Source organism: Microcaecilia unicolor, chromosome 7, assembly GCF_901765095.1.
Source record: "Microcaecilia unicolor chromosome 7, aMicUni1.1, whole genome shotgun sequence".
In the NCBI taxonomy this organism is placed as follows: Eukaryota; Metazoa; Chordata; class Amphibia; order Gymnophiona; family Siphonopidae; genus Microcaecilia; species Microcaecilia unicolor.
In genome coordinates, this window is record NC_044037.1 from 184,441,705 (window position 1) to 184,467,210 (window position 25,506).

General features: G+C 40.4%; 1 protein-coding gene across 1 annotated transcript in view; it reads left to right on the forward strand.

Moving 5' to 3' along the window:
* The window catches only part of MAP2 (microtubule associated protein 2), a 602,201-nt gene that overhangs the window by 509,638 nt on the left and 67,057 nt on the right, over nt 1-25,506 (forward strand). The window contains exons 9-12 of the mRNA XM_030210839.1: nt 2,714-6,385; nt 6,618-6,824; nt 7,022-7,156; nt 12,600-12,655. Of these exons, the coding sequence (XP_030066699.1) occupies nt 2,714-6,385; nt 6,618-6,824; nt 7,022-7,156; nt 12,600-12,655 (4,070 nt within the window). The remainder of the gene's footprint in view (nt 1-2,713; nt 6,386-6,617; nt 6,825-7,021; nt 7,157-12,599; nt 12,656-25,506) is intronic.

Consider the following 25,506-nt stretch of genomic DNA (forward strand, 5'->3'; position numbering starts at 1 on the left):
CCAGTGTTCAAGCATTGCTGTGCTTGTAATCTTAAAATGTTAAGCTCCCCCACCCAGTGCTTTAGAACAGTGTTTTTCTAACCTGTCCTGAGGGACCACCAGCTAGTCGGGTTTTCAGGATATTCCTAATGAATATACGAGGCAGATTTGCATGCCTGCCACCTCCATTATACGCAAATCTCTTTCATACATATTCATTAGGGATATCCTGAAAACTTAAGGTTTGAGAACCATTGCTTTATAAGCCACAAAAAAGCTAATATAAAATAATTTAGGGATCATTCAGTCATCTGGGCACCCTAGGATATACTATAACCCCCCCCCCCCCCCCCCCCCCAATAATTGTGGAATTTGTGTTTTATTGGAGGAATAGAAATCATTGCAGAATTTTAGCTCCAAAGGCTAAATTTAAGGACTGGACAGAAGTTCTATTCTGCTTTCTGCACAAATGTACAATTTTTTTTTCACCCTCTGGAATTGCTATTTTTCCAAAGTTGCAAGGAATTCAAGTGCTGGGCAAAATGTACACAGTTTTGTTGTTGATGTTTTTTGACTGGACAAGCAAACTTGCTTGGTAATATTTTGGCCACTCTTCAAATTTTGCCCTGCTTCATTATTTCTGCAAGAATTTTCATCCTTATAGTAAAGTTGGTTGGGTGAATAGAAACCTATCTATATTTTAGAGCCCTGTTTACTAAGTTGTGCTAAGGGCGCACTAGCGTTTATTTCTGTGGGTGTCTCTAGCATTTAGTGCATGCTAAAATGCTAGCACACCTTAGTAAACAGAGCCTTTAGTGTAGATTAGGAAAAATGTTGAATAATACTACTGTAATCAATGTGAAATCTTTTATTGACATTTAATAAATTATGGTAAAGTAAAATAATTAATCCTATATAGTACAGTCTATATACCACCCAGCATATACTATACATTATTATTATAGACTAGAAAGTTTACCATACTAGTATGGAATTAGAATATTGCCTTATTTGGATAGTGCTGACGATTTGCTTCAGATCTGATTAACATGCAATTTATAGCTCATTTGAGTTATGCAGCATTAGACTAAATAAATGTGGCTGCCATTTAGGTATGGCTGACCTTGGGAATTAGCCAAAGAAATTTTCATGCATACAATGTCCTTCCCCCAACCCCCTCTTCTTCCCCAGCTGACTAGGTTTAAGTCATAGAACAGGCAGAATTTACCTAGATAAAAAGAAATGGTTCAAGGAGCAGTTTCTGGGCATTATTTAACTTTGATTGGTCAGCTCTGATAATCAGTGCCAGTCATCCAATGATACCCAGTTCATTCTGGTCTAATATATAACTGCCCTTCTGTGAAATGGAGAAAATTATATGATAAATTTTAGACCAGATTTTCAATCTGCATGGGTAAAGGTAACTGAACAAAGCTGCCCCATTAACTATTCCATTGAATGGCTTTATGAATATTGACCTCAAAAGTGTTCTCATCTACTTTTTTAACCAGATATGCTTTAGAAACTAATATGAAACAAGAAAGGAATTATTCATATAAATGAGATAAGCTTGGGATTTTAGACAGAACATGGTATGATCTTATTCCAGAAGACAGGAATTGGATTGTTTTGGTAGTTCATAGCTAAATATGGGGTAGCCTGGAGTTTATGAAATTCATTTTGGTATATACGTGTGGGATTGTCTGTTTGTAATTTGTATTTGGTTTTGTTTTCTTAAGCTATGTTGATGAAATTTTCATTGGTTGTACACTGCTTTGGCTAACGTGAGAAATTTGTACAGGTCATATAAAAATGTTTAAATTAATTCATTTATGTTTTATGCACAGCTCACGCAAAGGAACCACAGAAGTGGAAAGAACACCAAAGTCCCACGTAAAAGATGTAATCAAACAGGAAGTGGGAACAGGATCAGGCTGTTCAAAACAGACCAAGGACTCTGATATGTAGTAAAAAATCTTTTATTAGATGATGACTCCGACATGATAACCCATCTATAAGCGACACATCTCTTTCAGTCCATCAGCAGTCTTTATAAAGACCGGCTATGCTCATATTTTAAAGATATATCACCAAAAATATTCATGATTGATGAAGATTTTCATTAAGACCAGCTACGCTCATATTTTAGATATATCACCAAAATATTTGCAGTTCATTGAAGTTTCTCTTTAAGACTCCTGAAGCAGGCACGAATGTGCCGAAACATGGTACTGTGTCGAGTCATCATCTAATAAAACATTTTCCAAATATCAAGAGTCCTTGGTCTGTTTTGAAGAGCTTGATCGTGTTCCCACTTCTTGTTTGATTATGCACAGCTCACAACATGAGAGCCAGCTTGAAGGGAAATATAGCCAGAACACCTCATTTAGCACTATTTGCAATTCCCTAAAAGAGCTACAGGATCTTTGATAACCAAACAGTAATTAGAATGTTGGCGTAACTTCCAAATTAAAGGACAGTAGTAATTTATTTATCAGTGTCATATACTGTTGACTCAATGTAGATAAAATAATATTTATAACTAGATACATATTAATCAGATCTGACTGGAAACAGTTTTTTTCACACCTGTGCTGCATGTTACCAAATTTCTTTGGTTTCTTTACCCCATCTGCTTTTCATGGTATGATATTATACTTTCTTTCTGGGTAGCCTTTAACGAACTTGTTTTAAAAAATAAAAAACAACAAGCCAACTAAAGATTTACTTGCAGCCTCAAGGACGGGAATACTTGGCCAAATGGATCCAAGCACTTTTGCAGTAGAAGCATTAGACACGAAGGAAGAAAAACAGCAGATGGAGAGCAAGACCAAGGAGCAGCCAATGCATGATGCCTTAGTTTCACATTCAGCAACAGAACAGTTTGTAGATGTGAAGCATTGTCAAGATGAAAAAGAAAAAGTCCTTCAATCTGAGTTACATCAGACTTTTGCAGAAGGTCTACATGATATGCCAAAGCAAGGAGTATGTTTTGTAGAACCAAGTACTTACTTGACTGCAGGTTTTCAAGGTCTGCAAGAGCAAAGAGAACTGTCATGCAAAATGGATGAAGAGAGTATAGGTACTCAGTCTTCTGCTCAGGTTGCATTTATGAAAGACAAAGATGACTCTAAAGAAATTCACAAAAAGGATGAGACCAAAGTCCAGTCCTCTAATTTGTTCTCAAATCAAAGTGAATATTTTTTACAGTCCTCGGGGTCTGCAATCAATATACTACTTATGAAAGATGAAATTTCATCACCAACCTCACCATTTATTACACATCAGTCTCAGCCTGATGATTCTGACATATTTAGTAGCACCAAACAAGAGCCTCCTGAACAGAATATTTCCAAAGATAGCATAGACCATCACAAATTAAAAATGGACAAACTAGAAGAAGCAGACTCTACAGTAACTGAACAGCCTATTGCTTTTGGAAAACTAAGCTTAGAGGAAACCAATAATCAGAAAGTGTTACTTGCGGAAGAAGAAAAAACTATGCCGTGGCAATTAGCAGATAAGGAAGAACATTTGGACTCTGACAGACAAAATTTTAAACAGGCCAATGAAAGTGAGTTTTACCCAACACATCATGAAACAACAATTTATTCCACTAAAGCAATGGCTGAAAAAGAAACGGAATCAAAAACAACATCTGATTTTATTATGGGAAAAGAATCTAGTCTTGAGCTCTCAAAGGAAAAAGCTGTTAGTGGTGCAGTTCAGTTTCTTGAAGAATCAAAGGAAATTTCAGATGCACGTAACAAAACTGATCAAAAGAGCTTAGTGCAAGAAACTATAGCAGAGCAAAATATCATAGAAGGTGTTACAGATGACAAAACATGTATTTCAGATTCAGCTCAACATGAAGCACAAGTGGATGAAGACAAATCAGGTATGTCAACATATTTTGAAACTTCCACTTTAAAAAAGGAGGTAGTAAAGAGTGACTTGCAGCAGGGCAGTGATTACTATGAACTGAGTGACATGAAAGAAAGGATGCGTGAACTTTACTCAATTCCTGCAGTATCTAAGGAAGAAGATGATGAAGATTTGGAACTTAGCACAGATGAAAGGGAGAGCATCCCTACTCCTGATGTGGGCTATAGTACATTTGCCCAAAGTTTTATGTCAACATCAGATAGACTATTTACAATCGATCCTAAAATCTATATGGATAAGTCAGACATTCTTAATAAAAATAAAGATGATTTGACCTTAAGCAGGAGCTTAGGACTTGGTGGTAGATCTGCAATTGAACAGAGAAGTATGTCAATTAATTTACCAATGTCCTGTCTAGATTCAATAGCATTAGGTTTCAGTTACGCTCATGCACATGATCTCTCTCCTTTGGCTACAGACATTCTTTCAAACACTAGTGGCAGCATGGATGAAACTAGTGAAGATCTGCCAGTGACTACTCCTTCACTGGAGAAAGCACCATTATTTCCAGGAGAAACTGAACTAGAAACTAGACATCTGGAAGAGGAGAAAACTGTTGAAGAAGAAAATATTGAGGCTGACTCATGTGAGTTAGCCTTCTTGGCCAAAGATTATTACAAAAATGGAACTGTAATAGCTCCTGACTTGCCTGAAATGTTAGATTTAGCAGGTACTAGATCAGGCTTGAGTTCTGTGAATGTGGATGCTGATATTGCTGGTGGAAGAAAATCTATTCCTTCTGAAATTGTTATAGAGGAAAGCAGTGGATTGCATCCACCCATTCTTGAAGAAAACCAATTGCTCACAAAAACTGACAGTCAGCTAGAAGAATTAGGTTATTGTGTGTTTAATAAGTACACAGTCCCTTTGCCCTCACCTGTCCAGGACAGCGAGAATTTGTCAGGTGAAATGTCTAGCTTATATGAAGGTATTGATGACAAAATACGTAAAGGTTTAGTAGTTGATCCAGCTGTCATTGAAGTAAAACTGGCAGCAGCTGAAAGGTCCCAAGAACGGTTTGGAAGTGAAATAAAAAATCTGACTCAGCAGTTGTCTGATGAATCCCCAGTTCTTGGCCTGGAGCCGGAGCAAGAGAAAAAGATTTCTGACAAGCTGGATATTGTTCAGGAAAAAAGAGAAGAACATATTTCTTCCAGAGATATTCCAGAAATTACTGAGAGAATGATACTTGATTCCGAGTGTGCCATTTCAACTGAAAAAGCAATAGTTGTACCTGAGACAAAGCAAATATGTAGTTTAAATTTGGGTTTGGACTCTGAAAAAGAAAAAATGCCCACTGGAAATTTAGAACTGATAAAAGATGATCTGCTGCTGCTGAAAGAAAAGGATGAGGAATCCCTTAGTATTAATTCCGAGTTAGCTGCAAAACATGGGCAAGCAAGCTCAGAGCATGAAGGAGATAAGATATTACCAGATGAGTTGAACTTTGCTAGCAAGGAATATCAAAGTCAATTAGGCAATGAAGCTGAAACATTAGTGTCACCTGTTCTAGGGCAAGCCATTAAATCTGCAGAAATAACTGACTTTGAACTTCATGCAGCACAAGAGGAACCGTCTTTGGAAAAGATAGAAGACAATTCGACTTTTGATGAGTCGAGTCTTCTGAGGGATGCCACCAAGTCATCTGAGGCTGAAATGAGAGAGAAAGCTACAAAGCCTGATTTAGTGCACCAAGAAGCAGTTGATAAAGAAGAATCATATGAGTCCAGTGGAGAGCACGATCAAATTCAGGACTCTGTGATACCTGATGGTGGCATCCAGGAAATGTCTAAAAACATGTCTGTATCAGAAGAGTCTGCGCTAGCTGTGCCAGTGGCAGAGCCCTCTGTGGAAACAATCACTCCCAAAGAAGAATCTTTTCAGGAGAAAGTTGATATACAAATGGATAACTTAGTGTTACTTGAAAAAAGAGTTGAAGGAACTCCAGAGGTTATAGATGCTACAGGTCAATCACCAGAATTAGTAATTGCAAGTGATCGAGATGTAAAAATGGAAGTGACATCAGATGATTTACAAGATATAGACTCAAAAATTCAAGCTTTGGGTGAAGAGATGCCTAATGCTGCTGCAGCAGAAGTCCCTGAGCTGAAAGGTGTTATAGAATCTGTTGTCACAGTTGAAGATGATTTCATCACAGTCGTGCAGACTGCTGTCGATGAGGGTGAATCCATTTCTCATAGTATACGTTTTGCTGCTGCACAAGAAACTGATGTGGAAGATCAGAAACCTGGGGCAGAAGATGTTTCAGGCACAGTGGACCTAGCAGAGACCCAACTCGAGTCAAAAGAGCAATCACCAAAGGAAGGATCTCCAGATGCACCAGCCTCTCCTGAGAAAGAAGAGACTCACATCACAGAGTACAAGACAGAGACTAACAGAGACGAAACAACTATTGATGACTCTGTCATGGATACCGACAGCATCTGGGTGGATACACAAGGTGTGCATTAGCCCTTTTCTTATATTTATCCCTTTATTTTGGCCACTTAATAATAACCCCAAGCAAGAAATACTTTTTATTTAAACTATTTTAATAAATAACATTTTAACAATATATACTTTTCGTTACCCTTTTCCCTTCCACACTTAATTTTAATAATGGTGTGTTAAATATTTTCTGACTTCTATTGTTATTTCTACTGCTCTTCTATTAACTTGCTCTGATCCTACAGATGATGATAGGAGCATCATGACAGAACAATTAGAGATTGTTCCCCAAGAGGAGAAGACAGAGAAAGAGGTGCAGAGGCTGGCTATCGATAAGCATAAGAAAGAAAAACACTTTAAAACTGGGAGAGGCAGAATTTCTACACCTGAAAGGAAAATAGCTAAAAAGGAACCTAGCACCATCTCCCGAGATGAAGTGAGAAGGAAAAAAGGTTAATTTACAAATCACTATTATCAGATTTTACTGTTTTCCCATAGTAAATATACTCTGTCATGTCATAGAAAAGAGAGAACAAAAGTCAGTCTTAAGAGCATGTAAATTGATGTTATGTGATGGTATTAGAAAAAGATTCATGTTGATTTTTTTGTTCCTTGATATCTGCTTTTTTTTGTCTTTCCTTGTCTATAGCAGTGTATAAGAAGGCTGAACTTGCTAAAAAATCAGAAGTTCAGACTCACTCTCCCTCCAGGAAAATAATTTTAAAACCTGCTGTCAAATATACTAGAACAACTCATCTCTCCTGTATAAAACGGAAGCCGACAGGTGACTGCTGTGTTCGGTTTTGCAATGTGGCTGGCAAACATAGACATCTGTTTTTCTTTTCTTTTCTCATTTGCTTGTTCTTCTTTTGACAAAATCTCTCATTGCTACAGAAGCTTCTCAGTATTTTGTTTGTATGAAGGAATCTCTAGTGTTCAAACAAGAGCATTATCTGATGCTATGTGTCATTCATTCCCTGGAAGTATTATTTCTTTCATGTATTCTTATTTATTTATGTTTTTGCAGAGGTCATGATCACTTAACGCTTGTCATGCTGAAGTTTGGGAATGCATTGGTTGTATCTTGGCATTGTGCATTAGTGCTTTGTTGTAGGAATCTGTACATTCATTGCCCGTGTTCTGGTGACGACGTGTTGACAGCTTTACACCATGGTATACATTTCCATTTTTTTGTGTGTGTTTTGTGTAATTCGTAGAGTTATTAGAGATCTTGGACTTTTTCTTGAGGATTATGTCATCAGTGCATTGCCACTGCCAAATCTGTTACTGATGTTTTTTTAGTGAATGAAATGCCATAGGATTTGCTGGGGTTCCCAGTTTAATCCTCTGTAAAAAGAAAATGAAACTCACATAAGGGATACAAACCAGCACATATTATCTTTGCTGAAACTTTTGATTTTATTGTGAGATGGGAGAAAGGGGCCAGAAAAATAAAATGTTCCAAGGTAATTTTAGTGACCGCAGGCCCTGTTTACTAAGCTGCTAGTGTTTTTAGTGCATGCTAAAAATTAGTGCATGCTAACGCTAGAGATACCCATAGGAATATATGGGTGTCTGTAGCGTCTTGCATGCGCTAAAAACGCTAGTGCACCTTAGTAAATAGGGCCCCAGGTATAAAATGATCTAGTAAATCTGACAACAAGACAATCCCTATTCCATGTAGAAATAATTTTGAGGGTCAAAACCAAAACATACACATGTATTCCCCATTTCAAAAAATGAATGGATTGTTTGTCCTGACCCTTGACTATCAGGATTTACAGCTGCTCCTTCACACATCATTTTTTTCAATAATACCTTTATTAGTTGAACAAAGAACATTTCAACAAAATACAAGTACATCTCAAGAAAACCATGATACATATGCATAGTAACTCTAAACACCATGTACTATGTTTATTACAAAATGAGACCAAGTCTCTGTCCCTTGTTCTTGTCTTCCGACCATCCTCCTACCCATCCCCCCTGTCTGCCTGCCTCCCTTCCTATCTATCTCATGAAAAAAAAAACCAGCGCCTAAAACATTTTTCAACTAAACTTTAAATGCAGCAATGTTCAATGAAGTTTTAGAAAATATCATAAATATTTTTTGTAAAGTGGACCTCAGCAGCACTTATCATGTGGCAGCGGTTCATTTTTCAAGAGGTGAAAAAACTCTTAACTTTCTTAACTCGCCATTGCGTCTTCATAGGTCCAAATTTCTTATCACATTTACTCACTCACAGTTTATTTGTATTTTCATTATAAATATATCTTAAAGCGTAAGAAAGAAGAACTTAGCTTTTAAATGTAGTTGTAAACAATGGGACCACTGGCCAACATGCAGTGTGTTTCGCTACAGCTGCGTCAGGATTGGATGCATGTCGGCCAGCTATAGAGAAATCCTAAGTGCAGTGCATTGTAGATATTCAAAATGTGTTGCAGAGATTAATGTTGAAGATTTACAATGTTGCCCTCTAAAAGATGAATTTACTACAGTTCTAGAAACAAGAAGTGGCGATAGTGACTGGCCGTGGCACCCCTGTTGTTCTGCTGGCCTAATTTTTTTAAATAACACTTAAAACGTATAAAAATATTTATTTAAAGAGCTCTTTGTGAATGTACATAGTAGTGCATACTGTATGAACTGTGCATGTTGCAGTTCTTAGTTGTAGAACATCTGCTCTAAGATAGAAATATTTGAAGGGCTTACAAGTTAAAGTAGACCTATCTAGGGAGACCAATTCAGTAACTTTGCACTTTCAGTCATGACCATTCTGCATCTTTTGAATTGAGTTTTGAATATTGTGTAACTGATAACCTATTTTTAGAGGGGTTAAGCTGATATTGTTGATCCAAATAGAGTGCCAGCATCCATCTCTTCTATATAAGTATAGTGCTTAACAGCTACATGACAAAAGCACAAGAAATTAACAACATAATAGAAAACTATATATAGATCCTACTGTATATTTTAGCTCTATAAGGACCACCTTAGAGACAGTGTAAATATTTATTTCATAGTAGGAATGAAGTGCACATTTAAAACACCATAAATTGGTACCTAATTTAGCCGTCTAACACAATGAAAAAGTATTAGATGGCCAAACTTCTAATGTAGTTCTTTGGAAGCTGAATTGGAGTACAGTGGCAAGGCATTGTGGAAAATTGTGTTCAATCACTGCCCATACTGTAATGCTCTAGGAATATAGAGATGTTCCGTTTCCACTACTACGAACACCTTCCGTAAAAGTAAAAAATATGAAAAAAAATTTTTTTTACTGCAAAGAGGGTTGATTTTTATATAACAACTGCTTCTCGCAAAGGGCTTCTTCTATTTCCTTTGCAGCTCTTGACACTGAGATCACTTCCAGTCACAGCAGCATATTGTCAAGATGAAATGGCCCTGTATGCCTGATCTTCTGGCATTATCCCTTTGTACCTAACTTCTTCCAGTGCCTGCAGACTACACACTGAGCATTGCTCTCGTATCTCATAGGGAATAAAGTCAGATCCCTCGATATTCAAAACCATTTAACAGGCCAGGAACAGCAACTGGCCAATTAAATGGTACTTAGCTGGCTAAGCGTTGCTATTCTGCATAAGATAGCTGGCTATCTCAGCTGAATATTAGCACTTAGCAACTAGCCGGATAACTAGCTATGTCATGTGACATAGCCGGTCAGTATCGATATTCAACATCTGGCCAGCTATGTTTGGCAGCCAAATATGGTTATGTCAATAGATGGAATACCTGTGGCTGGTTTGAACTTAACTGACCAGCGTTGAATATCCGCTTGGCCGGTTAAGTTCAAACCGGCCAAAAATAAACCAGATGTTTAATGCCGGTCACCGGAAACGGCCCGGCATTGAATATCCAGGGTCAGCGCCGACTGTGGGAGTTAGCCAGGCCAACTCCTGCGGTCTGAATATCAGACCCAGAATCTTTACAACTGGATACTGCTTTTCATACATACATACATACATTTGTATGTATAGATGTGCAGAATATTAGCACTTTCACAGGTAAATCTACACTTACACGCAAATCCAAATAAATAATTTTAAAAAAATATAAGGAACTAGACGACTAAACGCTATTGTGTAAGGGTGTTCATAAGTGGCATAGTGTGTAAATGTTTTTTGTTTTGTTTTTGTGGTTTGGTAGCAGCAAGGGCATGGGCATACAAATGTTAAAGAAAGCTATTTATGGTACCTGGCCAAGGTCTGCCACTTCTGAGGAGAGGTCTATAGGAAGCATAGTAGTTTGAATGAAGTGTTACCACACGATAGCCCAATAAAGGCTCCTTTCAACTGAACAGGAAGTCTAAAGGAGCAAGAGTGAATTTACTGAGCCCCCCCCCCCCCCCCGAATGAAAACTGTTGGAAATTCAAATCTGAGGTGGTTCACCAGATTTGAGGTCTCCAAATTGCTCTGCTATTTCTTCAGTACTTACTAAGGGTTCTGTTTACTATGCCGCTCTATAGGCACACTAGTGTTTTTAGCGTGTGGTAAAAATTAGCACGTGCTAACGCTAGAGACACCCATAGTAATATATGGGTTTCTCTATCATGTAGCACACGCTAAAAATGCTAGTGCACCTTAATAAACAGTGCCCTAAATGTGTGTTGTGTAGTTTATACACTTTCACTGCCCAGTAAGTTACAGGTAGGGAATAACCCCCAAAACAATAGCTGTGTGGACGTGGTATCAGATCTCAGTGAATACCAAACTACCTGCAATATTAAAACAAAAAACTAAAGTTACCCTTGTTTGTGTAAAGCCACAATGCTGATGGATTACATGTGTACACTTGTACAGGGTAGGTGGATCCTGAACAAGGACTGAATTCTGCCTGTCAGTGACAGTCAATATAAAACACTCTTTCACACACACATAAAATCTTTAATAAAAACACCCCATGTGATATGTATGTAAAAATACATGTGGAACCAAGAAGGTGTATAACTTTATGTAAGATGCATGTAGGTGTCTTCTGGGGTGTAGTTTGGGCAAAGCTTTGATTTATATGTGCACTTTACATGCTAATATTTACTCCTGCTCCTGAGCAGGTGTAAAAGTCAACAGCTTCAATGTAGCCGTAATTACTGCTGATTTACCCTTCGTATGTTATAAAGACATACAAGCGCCTGTATGCCTTTATAAAATAGGCACCTTCTCCAGCTCCAAATATGTGTGGGCTAATGTAAAATTATTGTCATTATGGAGAGAAACCTGTTAACACCATAATATAGAGCCCTTCCATGATTTCACCCTGTTCAAAGTTTGTTTTTAAAAGAGCAGCAACAAGAAAATGGAGCACATTTGGGTGTCCTGTATATTTCATCATCTGGATTTGTGCCCTCCCCTGGTTTGCAGTACATGGTATTGTCTGATTGGCTGAGGGATTTAGCAGCATTGCAATTGTGACATCACAGTTTGAATGTCACTGGCATCATCAGCTAAAAGAAACCTAGGGAAACAAAACCATCCAGTTTTGTTTTGGTCGGAGGGAACCGCACTTTACACTTATTGCAAAGAAACAATTTTACAAAGCAGAGTACCCAACTCCAAGGCAGTGAAACCATGATCAAGATTTTTTGCTCCAATAATGGCGTTGTTCTGCTCTCAGGTGAGTCACCAATGGCAGCCAAATTCTCTTCTTTCACAGCTGAATATTCACCTGTCGAAAAGTACCATCCATTAAATATCCAAATAGAGACAAATGCAGTCCATATGATTCCACTGATACATACAGCAGTAACAGAAATGGTAGACTCAATGCTGGGCATGGGTAAAATGTTGTGCTTGAATTTCAGAATGCCAAAGTCGTCCAGTTGATTCTTTTTGCGATATGTTTTCTTTCTCTTTGTATATTAAATTGGTCAAGACTCCATTCAGGAGCATTAGCTATGGAAGCATAAAAAAATATAAGCAATGATAAATCATTGTTTGAGTTTACAATGATTTTGGAGTGGCTTCAGAAAAGAACAAAAAAGTTATATATGCAAACAAGGAAGGATGTGTATCCCTTTCTTGCCCCAATCTATTTTGTTCTCCCATTTATCCCTTCCAAATAGAATGGCATGCAGATTGCTGTAAAGCTTGTTGGAATGCCTGCCTTGATGGAAACATTATAGTAATGGTTCAGACAGTTGGTCAGACAGAATATGTACAGAAATGTAGATAAATAGTTTTAATGTTTTCTTTTTTTCATGCCTAACAGCGGGTGAATCAGTCCAGGCTTCTAATGCATTCAAGCAAACCAAGGACAAAATCACAGTGAGTAGATTCTGCTTTGTGTGTCTTATGTAGTTTGAAAGTCTCAGAACTACCTCTCTGATACACTTTTCTGATTTGTTCTGATAACTCAGTTGACTGGAATGGTAAGGCCCTGGGCTTCCTTTACCTCATACATCCCATTTCTGTTTCTGGCTGCCTGATTTTTTTTAAAGATATATTTTAATCATTCACATAAAAACACAAAATTTCAGAGTCCTTTTGTTAACATTATCATGATTATCATTGTAGCTAGATTTTCATTTAATTTTAGGGAAATACTAATTGTTACATGTTTTGAAAGCCCTAAGGACTGTAAAAATATGTAATCATCAGGTGTTAGTTGCAAACATTAACTCATGATAACTGTTGGGGATGAGCTCAGCATATTTCCATACAGGTACGACACAGAGAAAAAAAAAAAACTTATGCTATGCAATTTAAGAGTCAGCAATGCATCTGCACCATTTGCTCACTGACATTGCATGATAAATTTCCATGCATTAAACGCAGGGTGCAGTCTTTGCCTGTCTCCATCTGTAACCCATCCATTTCCCACCCCCTGTAATGGTAGATGATGCTAGCTGTCATGCCAGTGCAGTAACTGTAGCTAAGTCTGTGTGCTGATAGCATGCATGCATTCTTGTGGTGACTGCTTACCGCATGTTAGTAAAAGGCTCCTAAGAGAAATATAGGGGCCATTTTACAAAGGTGCGCTGAAAAATGGCTTGCGGTAGTGTAGGCGTGGGGTTTGGGCGCGTGACGATCCATTTTTTAGCGCGCCCATGGAAAAGGCCTTTTTAAAATTTTTGCCAAAAATGGACGTGAAGCAAAATGAAAATTGCCACGCGTCCATTTTGGGTGTGAGACCTTACCGTCAGCCATTGACCTAGCAGTAAAGACTCACGCGGTAACCGGGCGGTAATGACCTTTATTGTAGTTGGGTGGTAATTCCATTTTGGCGCATGTAGGGTGCGCGTAGATGCTTACGCAGCTTAGTAAAGGACCCCATAGTTTTCTAAAAAGGACTCCCAAGAGAATTGTAGTGTTCCTTTGCAGATCTTCATCAGAACTTATGACAGAGGTACATGCAAAGCACAGAATCTAACTTTGTTTATTTGGATTTAATTCACAACTTTTGCAGTAGTAGCTTGAAGTGAGTTACATTCAGGTGCAGTTGGTATTTCCTTGTGCTTGGAAGGCTTATGAACTAATTTTGTATATGAAGTAATGGAAGGTTAAATCACTTGCCCAAATTCACAAGAAGCAGCAGTGGGATTTGAACCAGGCTTGCTTGATTGTCAACATGGTATGCTAACCACTAGGCTACTCCTTCATTCGACATTAGCCAGTGAAGAGAGGAGTAAGGAAAGATACATTAAAATGATTGGATGTCTCTAGTAAACAGTACATTGCAATCGAATAGCCTGCAGAGGGATGTATTTTCTTGCCAAACAGCACAGTATTCTAGGAAAGTTTTAATTAGTAGCAGAACATGTTTTAATTGGGTTGTACCTCAAATCATCATAACTAGATTCTCAGACAGAAAGGGGTCCTTTTACAAAGCCATGGTAAAAAGTGGCCAGCGGTAATGTGGGCGCGTCTTTTGGGCATGCACTGGGTCATGGATGGGAAAGAGGTCATTTTTTTTATTGGTCCAAGAAATGGGCGTGTGCAAAAATTAAAACTAGCGTACACCTATTTACGGCCTGAGTCCTTACCGCCAGCCATTGACCTAGCAGTAAAGGCCAATGTGGCTGCGCTGTCAATTACTGCTGGGAACACCTCCTGCGGTAGAAAATAGAAAAAAATATTTTCTACCGCGGGATTTGGCACGCGCCAAACTCAGAATTACCACCGGGCGCATGCGCTACCGTGGCAATAGTGCCGATTTGGTGCATGCTACCCGCAGCTTTGTAAAAGGGCCCCTAAATTACACATCTATGATAGATGTCAACACCTGGCTGGTGTGATATATGTGGTGTCGGTGAGGAAGGGTAGTTCAGGTGATCTTCGCTCCATGGAGGCTGCTGTTTTCTGTAAGTGCTTGCCTAGATTTGTCATTTATGCGCTGTTTTTTTATGTGAATAGGGACACCAACACACATTTTTTGATCCTAAAGTTAGAACACCAGTCAGTTCCTGAAAATAATAACTGGTTCTAAAAAGACAAGGATAGTTTTGTGACCTTAAGTGGTCAAAGAACACAGGAAAGAATGAAGGGACTGCCAGCAAGACTTGTATTCCAGATTATTGTTAAAAATACTCAGAACTTGCTGTGTCTTGGGTTTTCTAATATGCATCAAATACTGGGCACATGTCTATAGCTAGGGTAGGAACTTAACCAAGAACACCTTGAAAATTATAACAAAGTGCATTTGCATGTAGAGTCCAAGAATTCATATCCTGAAAGTTTGTGAAGAGTAAGCAAGAAATAAATGCAGTGGAATGTTGTCTAAGTAATCACAAATAGAGGTATCTTAGTTCAATTATCTAAAAATAAGGAGGAAAAGACCTCATTAAGACCTTACCAACACTAGTGAGGATCACACCACCTATCAATGTGCTAGGTCAAAAAAAGTCATCATAAGTCTAAAATACCTCCTTAATAGTGGTATGGTAGGGAAAACTTTAATCATTAATTTTTAATTCAAATTTAAAAACTTCTACCATCCACTAAATGCGGATCAGTAAAATCAATACTTAGCTTTAAGCTGCACAGCAAAATAAGTTTCACTTTTCTTGGAAATTCAATTGTTTCCACAGATGTCATCCATACTGCAGGGTCTCCGGATGAAGTGTTTTGCGAAATGGGTCCCCATAGGGACTTTTGCCTAGAAAAAGCAATTACTTAACTGCAGTATGGATGACATCTGTGGAAACAATTGAATTTCCAAGAACAGTGAAACTTATTTTGCTGTGCAGCTTAAAGCTAAGTATTGATTTTACTGATCTGCATTTAGTGGTTGGTAGAAGTTTTTGAATTTGAATTAAAGATTAATGATTAAAGTTTTTCCTACCATACCACCATTAAGGAGTTTTTTTTTAGACCTATGATAACTTTTTTTGACCTATCACATTGATAGATGGTGTGATCCTCACTAGGTAAGGTCTTAATGAGGTCTTTTCCGCTTTGTTTTTAGATAATTGAACTAAGATACCTGTATTTCCTACACATTCACCATTATAGATATTACAAGTATTTTGTGTTTTTTGGATATTGTGAGGAACCCCTGAGGGTCAGGGAAGAGGAGCAAGATGGGTAGGTTTCATACCCAGGATTCCAACTACAAGTCCCAGGATCCAAGGGGCTGGGAAGCCACGCCCCCGTGGAGGCATAAGTTTCCCAAGAGCCGGAGAAGGGAGGAGGACTGCAGTTCCCAAGAACCCCTGCAAAGCCCTGGGGGCAAGCAAAGGGAGCAGCAAGGGAACTACAAGTCCCAGGATCCCGAGGGAGAGGAGGGGGATTGGCTGAGGAGGAATAATCAGGAGGGAGAGGACCTGCTGGGGACCATAAAGGGAGAGGAGCCCATGGAATGGGAGGTGGAGAAAGAGGTCGGAGAGGAGATCCAAGCCCAAGATGACTGGGGAAGTGAGCCCATGGAGATTGCTGCTCTAGCTCAGGTACAAGGGAAGAAGTTGAAAGGCTTCATAACAAACCTTCTTCAAGGTTGGTGAAAGCTTGGAGGAAAAGTTAAGCAGCTGTGGCCAGAAGTCAGACCCGGCTGGAGAAACAGGTAGTGACTTGAACTGTGTCAAGGAACCTGGCCAAGCAGGGGAAGCAGTGAGTGATTTGAACTGTGCCCAGAAGTCATGCCATGCTGGGGAAGCAGTGAGTGATTTAAACTGTCCAGAAGTCATGCCATGCTAGGAAGCAGTGAGTAATTTAAACTGTGTCCAGAAGTGGTGCCATGCTGGAGAAACAGTGAGTGACTTGAACTGTGTTCAGAACACTGCCATGTTGGTGAAACAGTGAGTGATTTAAAACTGTGTCCAAGAATCAGGCCATGTTGGGGAAGCAGTGAATGATTTAAACTGTATCCAGAAACTGTGGCCGGCGGGGGGGGGGGGGGGGGGGGGGGGGGAGGGGGGGGGACAAGGGGTGATATGTGCTGTAACCAAGGACTGTGTCTGGAAGAGGAAATGTCTTGGCCTTGCTGATGGAATAAAACAGTTTTAAGCATACAGTATTTTTGGAGTCTGCTTCTGGGAGTGCTGTGTCCAGGGAAGGGCCATTCCAGAGTCAGCCGAGTTCATACCTGCAGGAAGGCCTGAAGGTGGTGGCCTGCTGACAATATATGGTTTGTTGATCCTCATTTTTAGTAAATAATCATAAAAACAGAAGGAAGAAACCAAAAATTTGACTTCTCAGCCTAGTATCAAAAGGTGGAAATTGGCAATGTTGGACCAATGTTCAAAAGATTTATGCTCCTAACATTGAAAGTAATGCTCATAAATTGGTCTCTCTAAAAATTTACTAGGACCGAGTACATAGATTTTTACTTAAAATTTCACTAAACTCTTAACTTTAGGTGCATAAAAAGTGGGTGGCAAAAGGGTTGGATTTAGGGCATTGAAAATAAATTAGCTTAGCACTGATATTCAGCACTAGGCTCATTAATTAGATTCATAAATCTAGGTAAATTGCATAACTTTTAAGCTCCTAAATTAAGATGAATTTTCAGCTGAAATAGGGCACAAATTAAGGAGGTTAATTTAGGAGCATAAACTTAGGACTCGGCACTCTCTGAATATTGGGCCAGTTGAGTCCATCTTTGAGAGCTGGTTGCAAAACACTTCCTTTTTTTTTTTCAAAATATTTTATTGGTTTTCCATATATAATAGTAACAAGGGACAGCAAATAAATGGATTATGGAACAAAAGGAAAATAAGGGGGGGGGGGAAGGGAAGTAGGAAAGAAAAATGTCCAGGTGTCCGATACATAAGATTCTTACAGAGGGCTAATATTAACTCTGACAAGATTGAAGGTAGTTCTCCACCGGCAACCAAACTTTTTTCATAGAGATTGTTGTTTGAAACTTCTCTGTCATGGCGAACTCAAATTTCTGATGTTGCAGAACTGTATTCCACCAAAATTGAACATTCAATAGATGCGCAGATTTCCAATCTGGTAAAATGTGCCTTTGAGCAATGGTGTGACGTTGATAAGTCAAAAGATGTATAGGCAGACTTAAAAATTATGATAGAATAAGACAGGTCTTCACCAATATGTAGAATCTTTTGTATTATGCTCCAAACATCTTTCCAGAAGTTATGAACCACTTGACATTCATACATCATATGAAGGAGAGTGCCCACCTGCTGTGAGCAATGCCAACATTTATCTGATGGACTCAAACCAGCAGCAGCAAGTTTCCTAGGAGTCCAGTTTGTTTTATGATATAGAAAGAACATTGATTGTAAAACTATTGCGGAGGAGAGATGTCTCACCACCCACAAGCTGATCTGGTATTCAAGCCATGCAAATTAGCCTGTTGCTAAAGACAAATGCATATCATGAATATTCATTGTAGTTATCCTGAAAACTAGGCCTATTGGAGCCTTTTCAGGACTGGATTTTTGCACTGCTGGTATAAGGTATATTGTTACCGTTTCAGGGGCCTCAAATTCAAGCCCTCAAGAGATGTAAACAGAACTGGTTATCAGGAGCATCCAAAAAATGTGTCTACTAGATTTGAGTCATTGTATGCAAATACATGTAATTAATATTCACTCTGGGTATTCTGAAAACTGAACTTATTGCTGCTCCTGAGGGCCCGAGTTTGAGGCTCAGAGTTTCTAAATCAGATAGACTTCTTGCTACTAAACACCCTTTTTTACCCCCTGTTGTTTCAACATTCTCTTTTCTTCTTGTAAATCAGCTTCAGCTTATTCTTCTGTTTGTTTTCTCATGACTAGAACTCCGCCTTATCAAAGATCCCTGGCAATAATAAACCTAAGGCAATATCAATGCCACCTACAAGACCCAGCTCAGCTTACTCTGTTGCTAAAGCATCTGCTTTGCTTGATAGAGACTTTTATTATGTACGGCCCTCTTCAGCGAGCCCCAGACGCAACTACTCTCACTCAAAATGCAGATCTGAGGTAAGGCAGTTTAGCTATTAAATAGACCAGAGCAGGATCCATGGTGATGTCTCAGGCTACAGAAGTATGTAATGCATTTGACCCAGAAGCAGTCACCTATATACACACAGAAAATGATATTACAATGGGATTCTCCAACCTAGTCACAATGGAGAAAATTACATGAGGGGGTTAATTTTTACACAGGGAAAATGAATATTATAAAGAAAGTCACATAAAAAGTAGGAGCAAAAATGTTTCTGACTTCTTTTATGTGATCTGTTTATAGGCATAATTTCTACAGATATGGAATTGGGGCACATACTTTATAAAATATGCATGTATATGCATAGGGGGCAGTTCTATAAAGGGTGCTAAATTTAGGTATGACAGCATTGGGTGCTAAGCTAGTATTCTACAATGGCAGAGTTGCACACTAGGGGGCTCATTTTCAAAACAGAAAAACTTCAAAAAAAGTGGCACAAAGTGGCAGGTTGGACTTTTTTTTTTTTTTTTGCTATTTTTGAAATCTATTTTTAAGACAGTTTTCTATGCAGTTCGTATGCAGTGCATCCAAATCACAAAGGGGTGTGTTGGGAGTGGGATCTAGGCATACCCAAAACTTGAACGTTTTTCTGTCATAATGGAACAAAGAAAAAACGTCCAGGACTAAATGTATTGGTCTAGACCTGTTTCAATCACGACTAAGTCACAAAAAGGTGCCCTAAATGACCACTGGAGGGATTAAGGCATGAGCCCCCTTATTCCCCCAGAGGTCAATGACCCCCCTCCCACTCCCCCAAAGATTAAAAAGAAACAGTACATGCCAGCCTCTATATCAGCTTCAGATGTTACAGCCCAGTCCTATTAGAGCAGCAAGCAGGTCCCTGGAGGTCAATGTAGTACACTATAGAGAAGGGAACCCAGGCCCATATCCCACTCTAACTGTTACATTTGTGGTGGAAAGTGTGAGCCCTCTAATACCCACCAAAACCTACTGTACCTACATATAGGTGATACCTGCAACCATAAGGACTATTGTAGTGATGTATTGTTGGGTACAATAAGTTTTTGGTGGGTTTTGGAGGGCTCACCCTACAAGATGTGTATCAGGGACCTTTTATGTGAAGTCCACCGCAGTGTCCCCTAGGGTGCTGCACTGCTCTGCTGGAATGTCTGTGTGACCAGTTTACTAAGCATGCTGCCCCCACCCCCCCATACATCCTAATAGCTTGTTTTTATGCGTTTTCCTTGGGACCTTTTTTTTTGTTTTTCAAAAATTGTCCAAAAGATGCACCCACTGAGCAACAGCAAATGGACATTTTTGAAACAAAAAAATAAGACGTCTTTCTGGTTCAAAAACCACTATGTTTGCCACTTGATTTTTAGACAGTTTCTGTAAACATCCAAAGCCAGATTTAGACATATTGAAAATGCCCCTCTAAATCTTTTATAGAATGCTAGCATAAGTCTGTAGTACGCACCAAAGTTTAACATGCCCACTTATGGCCATGTCTACGACTGGCATAAATGGTGGTGTGTAAATGTATCTGTTCTATAAAGTGCGCAGAAGAATAATCAGAACCTCTCTGACATACCCATGCCCTTCCCATGTTAATGCTTTCTTTGCATTGCGTGTGAGAGAAATTAGATACGCTGTTTATAGAATAGAGACGCAAGTCTGTTCTGTGTGCACCACAAATTAGTGCCATTTAGTGTTTGTTAATGCCAGTTATTTATATTTATTTCCAATTAGTTAATTATATTATGCATGTAACTGGCCCTATTTTATAACTGCGCACCTAACTTTGGGTGCCATTTATAGAGTTGGGGAGATAGAGTAATATATCCATTTATACCTTCAGAGCAGAGGTCAGTTTGAGTGGGATAGTTCTAAGCATCAAATTTATAAAGGCAAATAGGCACCTGTGTTGCCTTATACAATAGAATTGCATTCCAAAACCCAAATATCAATCACACATGCAAAATCTCCAACCCTGTGAGCTATAGATAGTGGTCATCATATGATTAGGGATGGAGCTGAGTTCCAGCATTATGTTGATGCAGTTATCTAATGAAGTAACTGAGCACGCTGACCCCGATGCAGATTTTTGAAACTTGATGTTGGGTCTGATGAATAAGGGTGGCTTGAGAACCATGGGAGTAGTTATTTAAGATAAGTACATTTAAGATAAATGCATTCAGAGGGCAGTTCTATAACAGGATGCCTACTTTCCTTTATAGAATACTAGTGTAACTGGGTGTGTTATATGTGGAACATTTAATAGTGAGCACTTACACCACTACTACTACTACTACTAATCATTTCTGTAGCACTACTAGACGTACACGGCGCTGTACACATTTTTGCAGGTACTTTTCTCTGTCCCTAGAGGGCTCACAATCTAAGTTTTTGTACCTGGGGCAATGGAGGGTTAAGTGACTTACCCAAAGTCTCAAGGAGCTGCAGTGGGAATAGAACCCAGGTTGCTAGGATCAAAGCCCATTAGGCCACTTCTCCACTCCTGGAAAGAGCTTGAGTGGGGTGGCCCTGGAACCTGCAACTTCTGGGTACTAGAAAGGAAAGATCTCTGGCTTGCCATAGAGCTGGTGAAAATGCTCACCCCTAGGTTCTGGTGATACCAGTGGTGTAGCCAGACATCCAGTTTTGGGTGGGCCTGAGCCCAAAGTGGGTGGGCACAAAATTTTCTCTGCTCTGCCCTACCTCCACCTCAAAATATTAATACTTTAGCTATGAGGATCCTCACGCTCAGTCAGCTGAAGACTTTGTCTGAAGGTGGCCAGAACTCTCTTTTACCAAGCTTGGCAGGCAGCAGCAATGACCCTAAGCCACTGATGCCAGCACCCCACAAATGCTTAGCTGTCGATGGCTCAAGGATGCTGTTGCCAGAGCTTGGTAGAAGGGAGTTCTGGCCGCCTTTGGAGGAGGTCCTTAGCTGGGGATGACTGGGAATCCTCACCAGCTAAGGGTTAGGACTGGTGTTAGACCTGCTTGGGCCCAGGTCAGAAAATAAAGGAGGGCTCCCCTCCCCGATTCCCTCTCCTCTTTGCCTCCCCTCCAATTTCCCACCTGCCATTACTATCACACCAACAGACCCTCACCAAATACAGAACAAGGGATCACAAATTAGAAATAAAAATATTTAGACAAAAATTGAAAGGGAACCCCAAGAAGTTAAAGATAGCATTACTGCAACACTGGAGACATAAAACAGAGATGTATTTCCTTTTCTACAGAACACAATACAAAGACATTTGCTATGCACATTTCCAAAAGCTAACATATTCCATTTAAAACATTCAAAATAAAATGCTTTGTTTCTACCTTTGTTGTCTGGACGTTTTATTTTTCCATCTTGCTGGTTCCAATTTCTCTTTTCTACTTTCCTCTCTGTCGTCTGCTAATTCTTCTTCAAGCGGCTGCAATCCATTTGTCTTTTCTCCTCTCTCCTGTCTGTTCCCTCACTATTCCTGCCTCTGACATATTGATCATTCCTTTTTAGCTCTTTTCTGCCTCTCTCTCACCCTTCTTCGTCTCCTTTTTACTTTTCAACTACCTATCAAATTTCCATCTTCTTCTTTCACCCACTAGCTCTCCCATTCCTCATCTTACTCCTCCCCATCCCTACTTTCTCTTTTATCTTTAATCTACTCCCCATTACCATATTTCTACCCTCTGTAATCACTATCTCTCATTCATTTTCTTGCCACCCCTCCTCCCCCTCTTGGCCTCTCCCACAGGGTTCCACCATTCCCATCATCTTCCTCCTTCCACAATTCTAACCAGCATCTTATCCCCTCCCCACCCCACCCTGGTAGCCTTATATTTTCCTGCCCCTTCTCTCTTCATTCCTGTCCTCTCCCCCATGGCCCAGCATTTTCTCCCCTCACCACCTACTGTGTACCTCTCCCTCCCTCTCATCCCCCCCCATGTCTATCTCCCCCTCTCATTCCCACTGTCCACCATCTCTCTCTCCCTCTCCTTTGTGTTCTGGGTCCAACATCTCCCCATACAGCATCTCTACCTTCCTCCCCTCTACCATCATGTCCAACATTTCTCTCTCTCTCTCTCCCTTGTGTTCTGGCCCACCATCTCTCTCCCCTTCCCATTCAGCATCTCTCCCTTCCTCCCCTCTACCATCATGTCTAACATTTCTCCCTTCCCCCCATTCCTATGCCCACCATTTCTCCTTCCTCTCCACCCCTATGTTCAACATTTCTCCCCCTCTCACCACCTATCCTCTCTCTATGCAGTATGTCTCCCTCCCCTCCACCTCATATGCAGCCAAGACTTCTCCCTTCCTCACTCCTCCACCCCTTTGCTGCATCTCTCCCTTCTTCCCCATGCAGCATCTCCCCCACCCACCATGCCTCATCTTTCCATCTTCCCTCCCCCTTGTGCAGCATCTTTCCTTCCATCTTCCCTCCCCCCTGTGCAGCTACTGTCCCCCGTCTTCCCCCCCCCCGTGCACATCTTTTCCCCATCATCCCTTCCCCCGTGCGGCAACTTTCACCCCATCTTCCCCTCACCCTCCTTGCAGGCCCGCCCAGCAGCATTGTTCCTGCCACAGCGATTCCGGTCACAGGCTCGCTTGCAGCGATTCCCACACCGCTGCCTGCCGGCTGCCGCTCAACAATCTCCTTGCAGCTACTAAGCACTAACCTGGAAGCCTCTCCTCTGCCACAACTTCCGGTTTCTGCCCAGTCAAGATGCGGCAGAGGAGAGGCTTCCGGGTTAGCGCTTAGTAACTGCAAGGAGATTGTCGAGCGGCAGGCAGCGTGTGGGAATCACTGTGAGCTGAGCCTGCGACCGGAATCGCTGTGCAGGAACACTGCTGCTGGGCGGGCCTTACCCCAAATTGGGTGGACTCGGCCCATCCGGGACCAGGCCCACCCGGGCCCACCTGTGGCTACGCCCCTGGGTGATACTCACATAACGTATAGCATTCTAGAATCCACTACCTTGAGTTGGCTTCACCTCTGTGTATGCTCCCTTTGCAAATATGTGCTATCCAAGATATGCGCATATTTACAGAATAGCATTTAAGCAGAATATTGGCATGTACGTGCATATGTGTTCTAAACATTTATGCCTATAAAACCTGCCTAAATGTTGACACCTATGTTCTAGAACAGTGTTTCCCAACTTGGTCCTCGTGTACCTTCTTGCCAGTCATCTTGTCAGGATATCCACAATAAATATGCGTAACATTGATTTGCATACACTGCATACATTATATGCAGATCTTTTTTCATGCATATTCATTGTGGATATACTAAAAACCTGACTGGTAAGGGGGTACTCCAGGACCAACTTGGGAAACACTGTTATAGAATCCCCCCTTCCCCCACCTAGTACCAGATTTGTGCTAGTTCACTTTTATGATTATACAAACTGATGTTTAAGCCACATGGAATGTAATTCTGTAAAGGGGCACCTATATTTAGGTGTCAGGAACATGCTTATTTGGGGCCTATTTATAAAGAAAGGTAGGCACCTACTTTTCTTGATAGAATACAAGCACAACAGGTAAAAAAAGAACCTATATTTTAGGTGCAATCACGTAGACCAGCCACAAAGCTGGTGTAAATGCTTACACCTAGATTGTTAACAAATGTGCACAGATTATTATAATCATGTAATTATGCACCCCACCCAAACTCTACTCATGTTAATGCCCATCCACAAAGTACAGCCCCATCGCATCTTGGTGCAATTTTATAGAATAGCTCTTAATCAGAACATGATCATTTGCACACATATGAAGCTCAAACCTGCGTATTGTATGCTATAAGGGGTCCTTTTACTAAGGTGCGCCGAAAAGTGGTCTGTGCTGATGTAGAAGCATGTATTGGATGCGCACAGGTTCATTTTTCAGCGCACCTGCAAAAAGACCTTTTTTTTAACCAAACATGGACGTGTGGCAAAATGAAATTGGCGCGCATCCATTTTGGGCCTGAGACCTTACCACTACCCATTGACTTAGCGGTAAGGTCTTGCCCGTTAACCGGGCGTAATTGTCAGCACACGTACGCTGCCAATTACCGCCCGGTTAGCACCACGTGGTAGAAATAAAAAATATTTTCGGATGCGCGTATCGGACACATGTAAATGTAATTACTGCCTGGGGCTTGCAGTAGCTGGGTAGCAGTTCCAAATTGATGCACGTTGGACGCTTATAGGCACCTACGTGTCTTAGTGTGAGGGCCCCTGAGTGAGGGTGCTGTGTATCTCAAAGGGGAAGGGGAGAATCTCAATCAGCAAGTTGATCAAAAATATTGCTAACAGTATTTATAGCATATTAGTAAATAAGGCCCGTTTCTGACACAAATGAAATGGGCACTAGCAAGGTTTTCCTCGGAGTGTATATGTTTGAGAGAGTGTGTGTGAGAATGACTGTGTGAGAGAGAGAGTGAATGTGCGAGTGTGTGTGTGTGATAGAGAGAGAGAGTGAGTCAGGGTGCGAGTGTGTCTGTGAGAGAGTTTGTGTGTGAGAATGAGAGTGTGTGTGTTTGAATGAGAGTGTGTGCGAGTGTGTATGTGAGACACAGTGACTGTGAGGGAGAGAGTGTGTTTCACACAGATACACTGTGTGTGAGAGAGTGAGTGCGTGTGAGACAGAGGTGTGAGAGAGTATGTGTGTGATACACAGACTGTCTGTGAGACCGATAGTGTGTGGTGAGAGTGACTATTTGACACATAGAGAGTGAATGTGATACAGTGTGAGACATAGTGTGAGAGAGACTGGT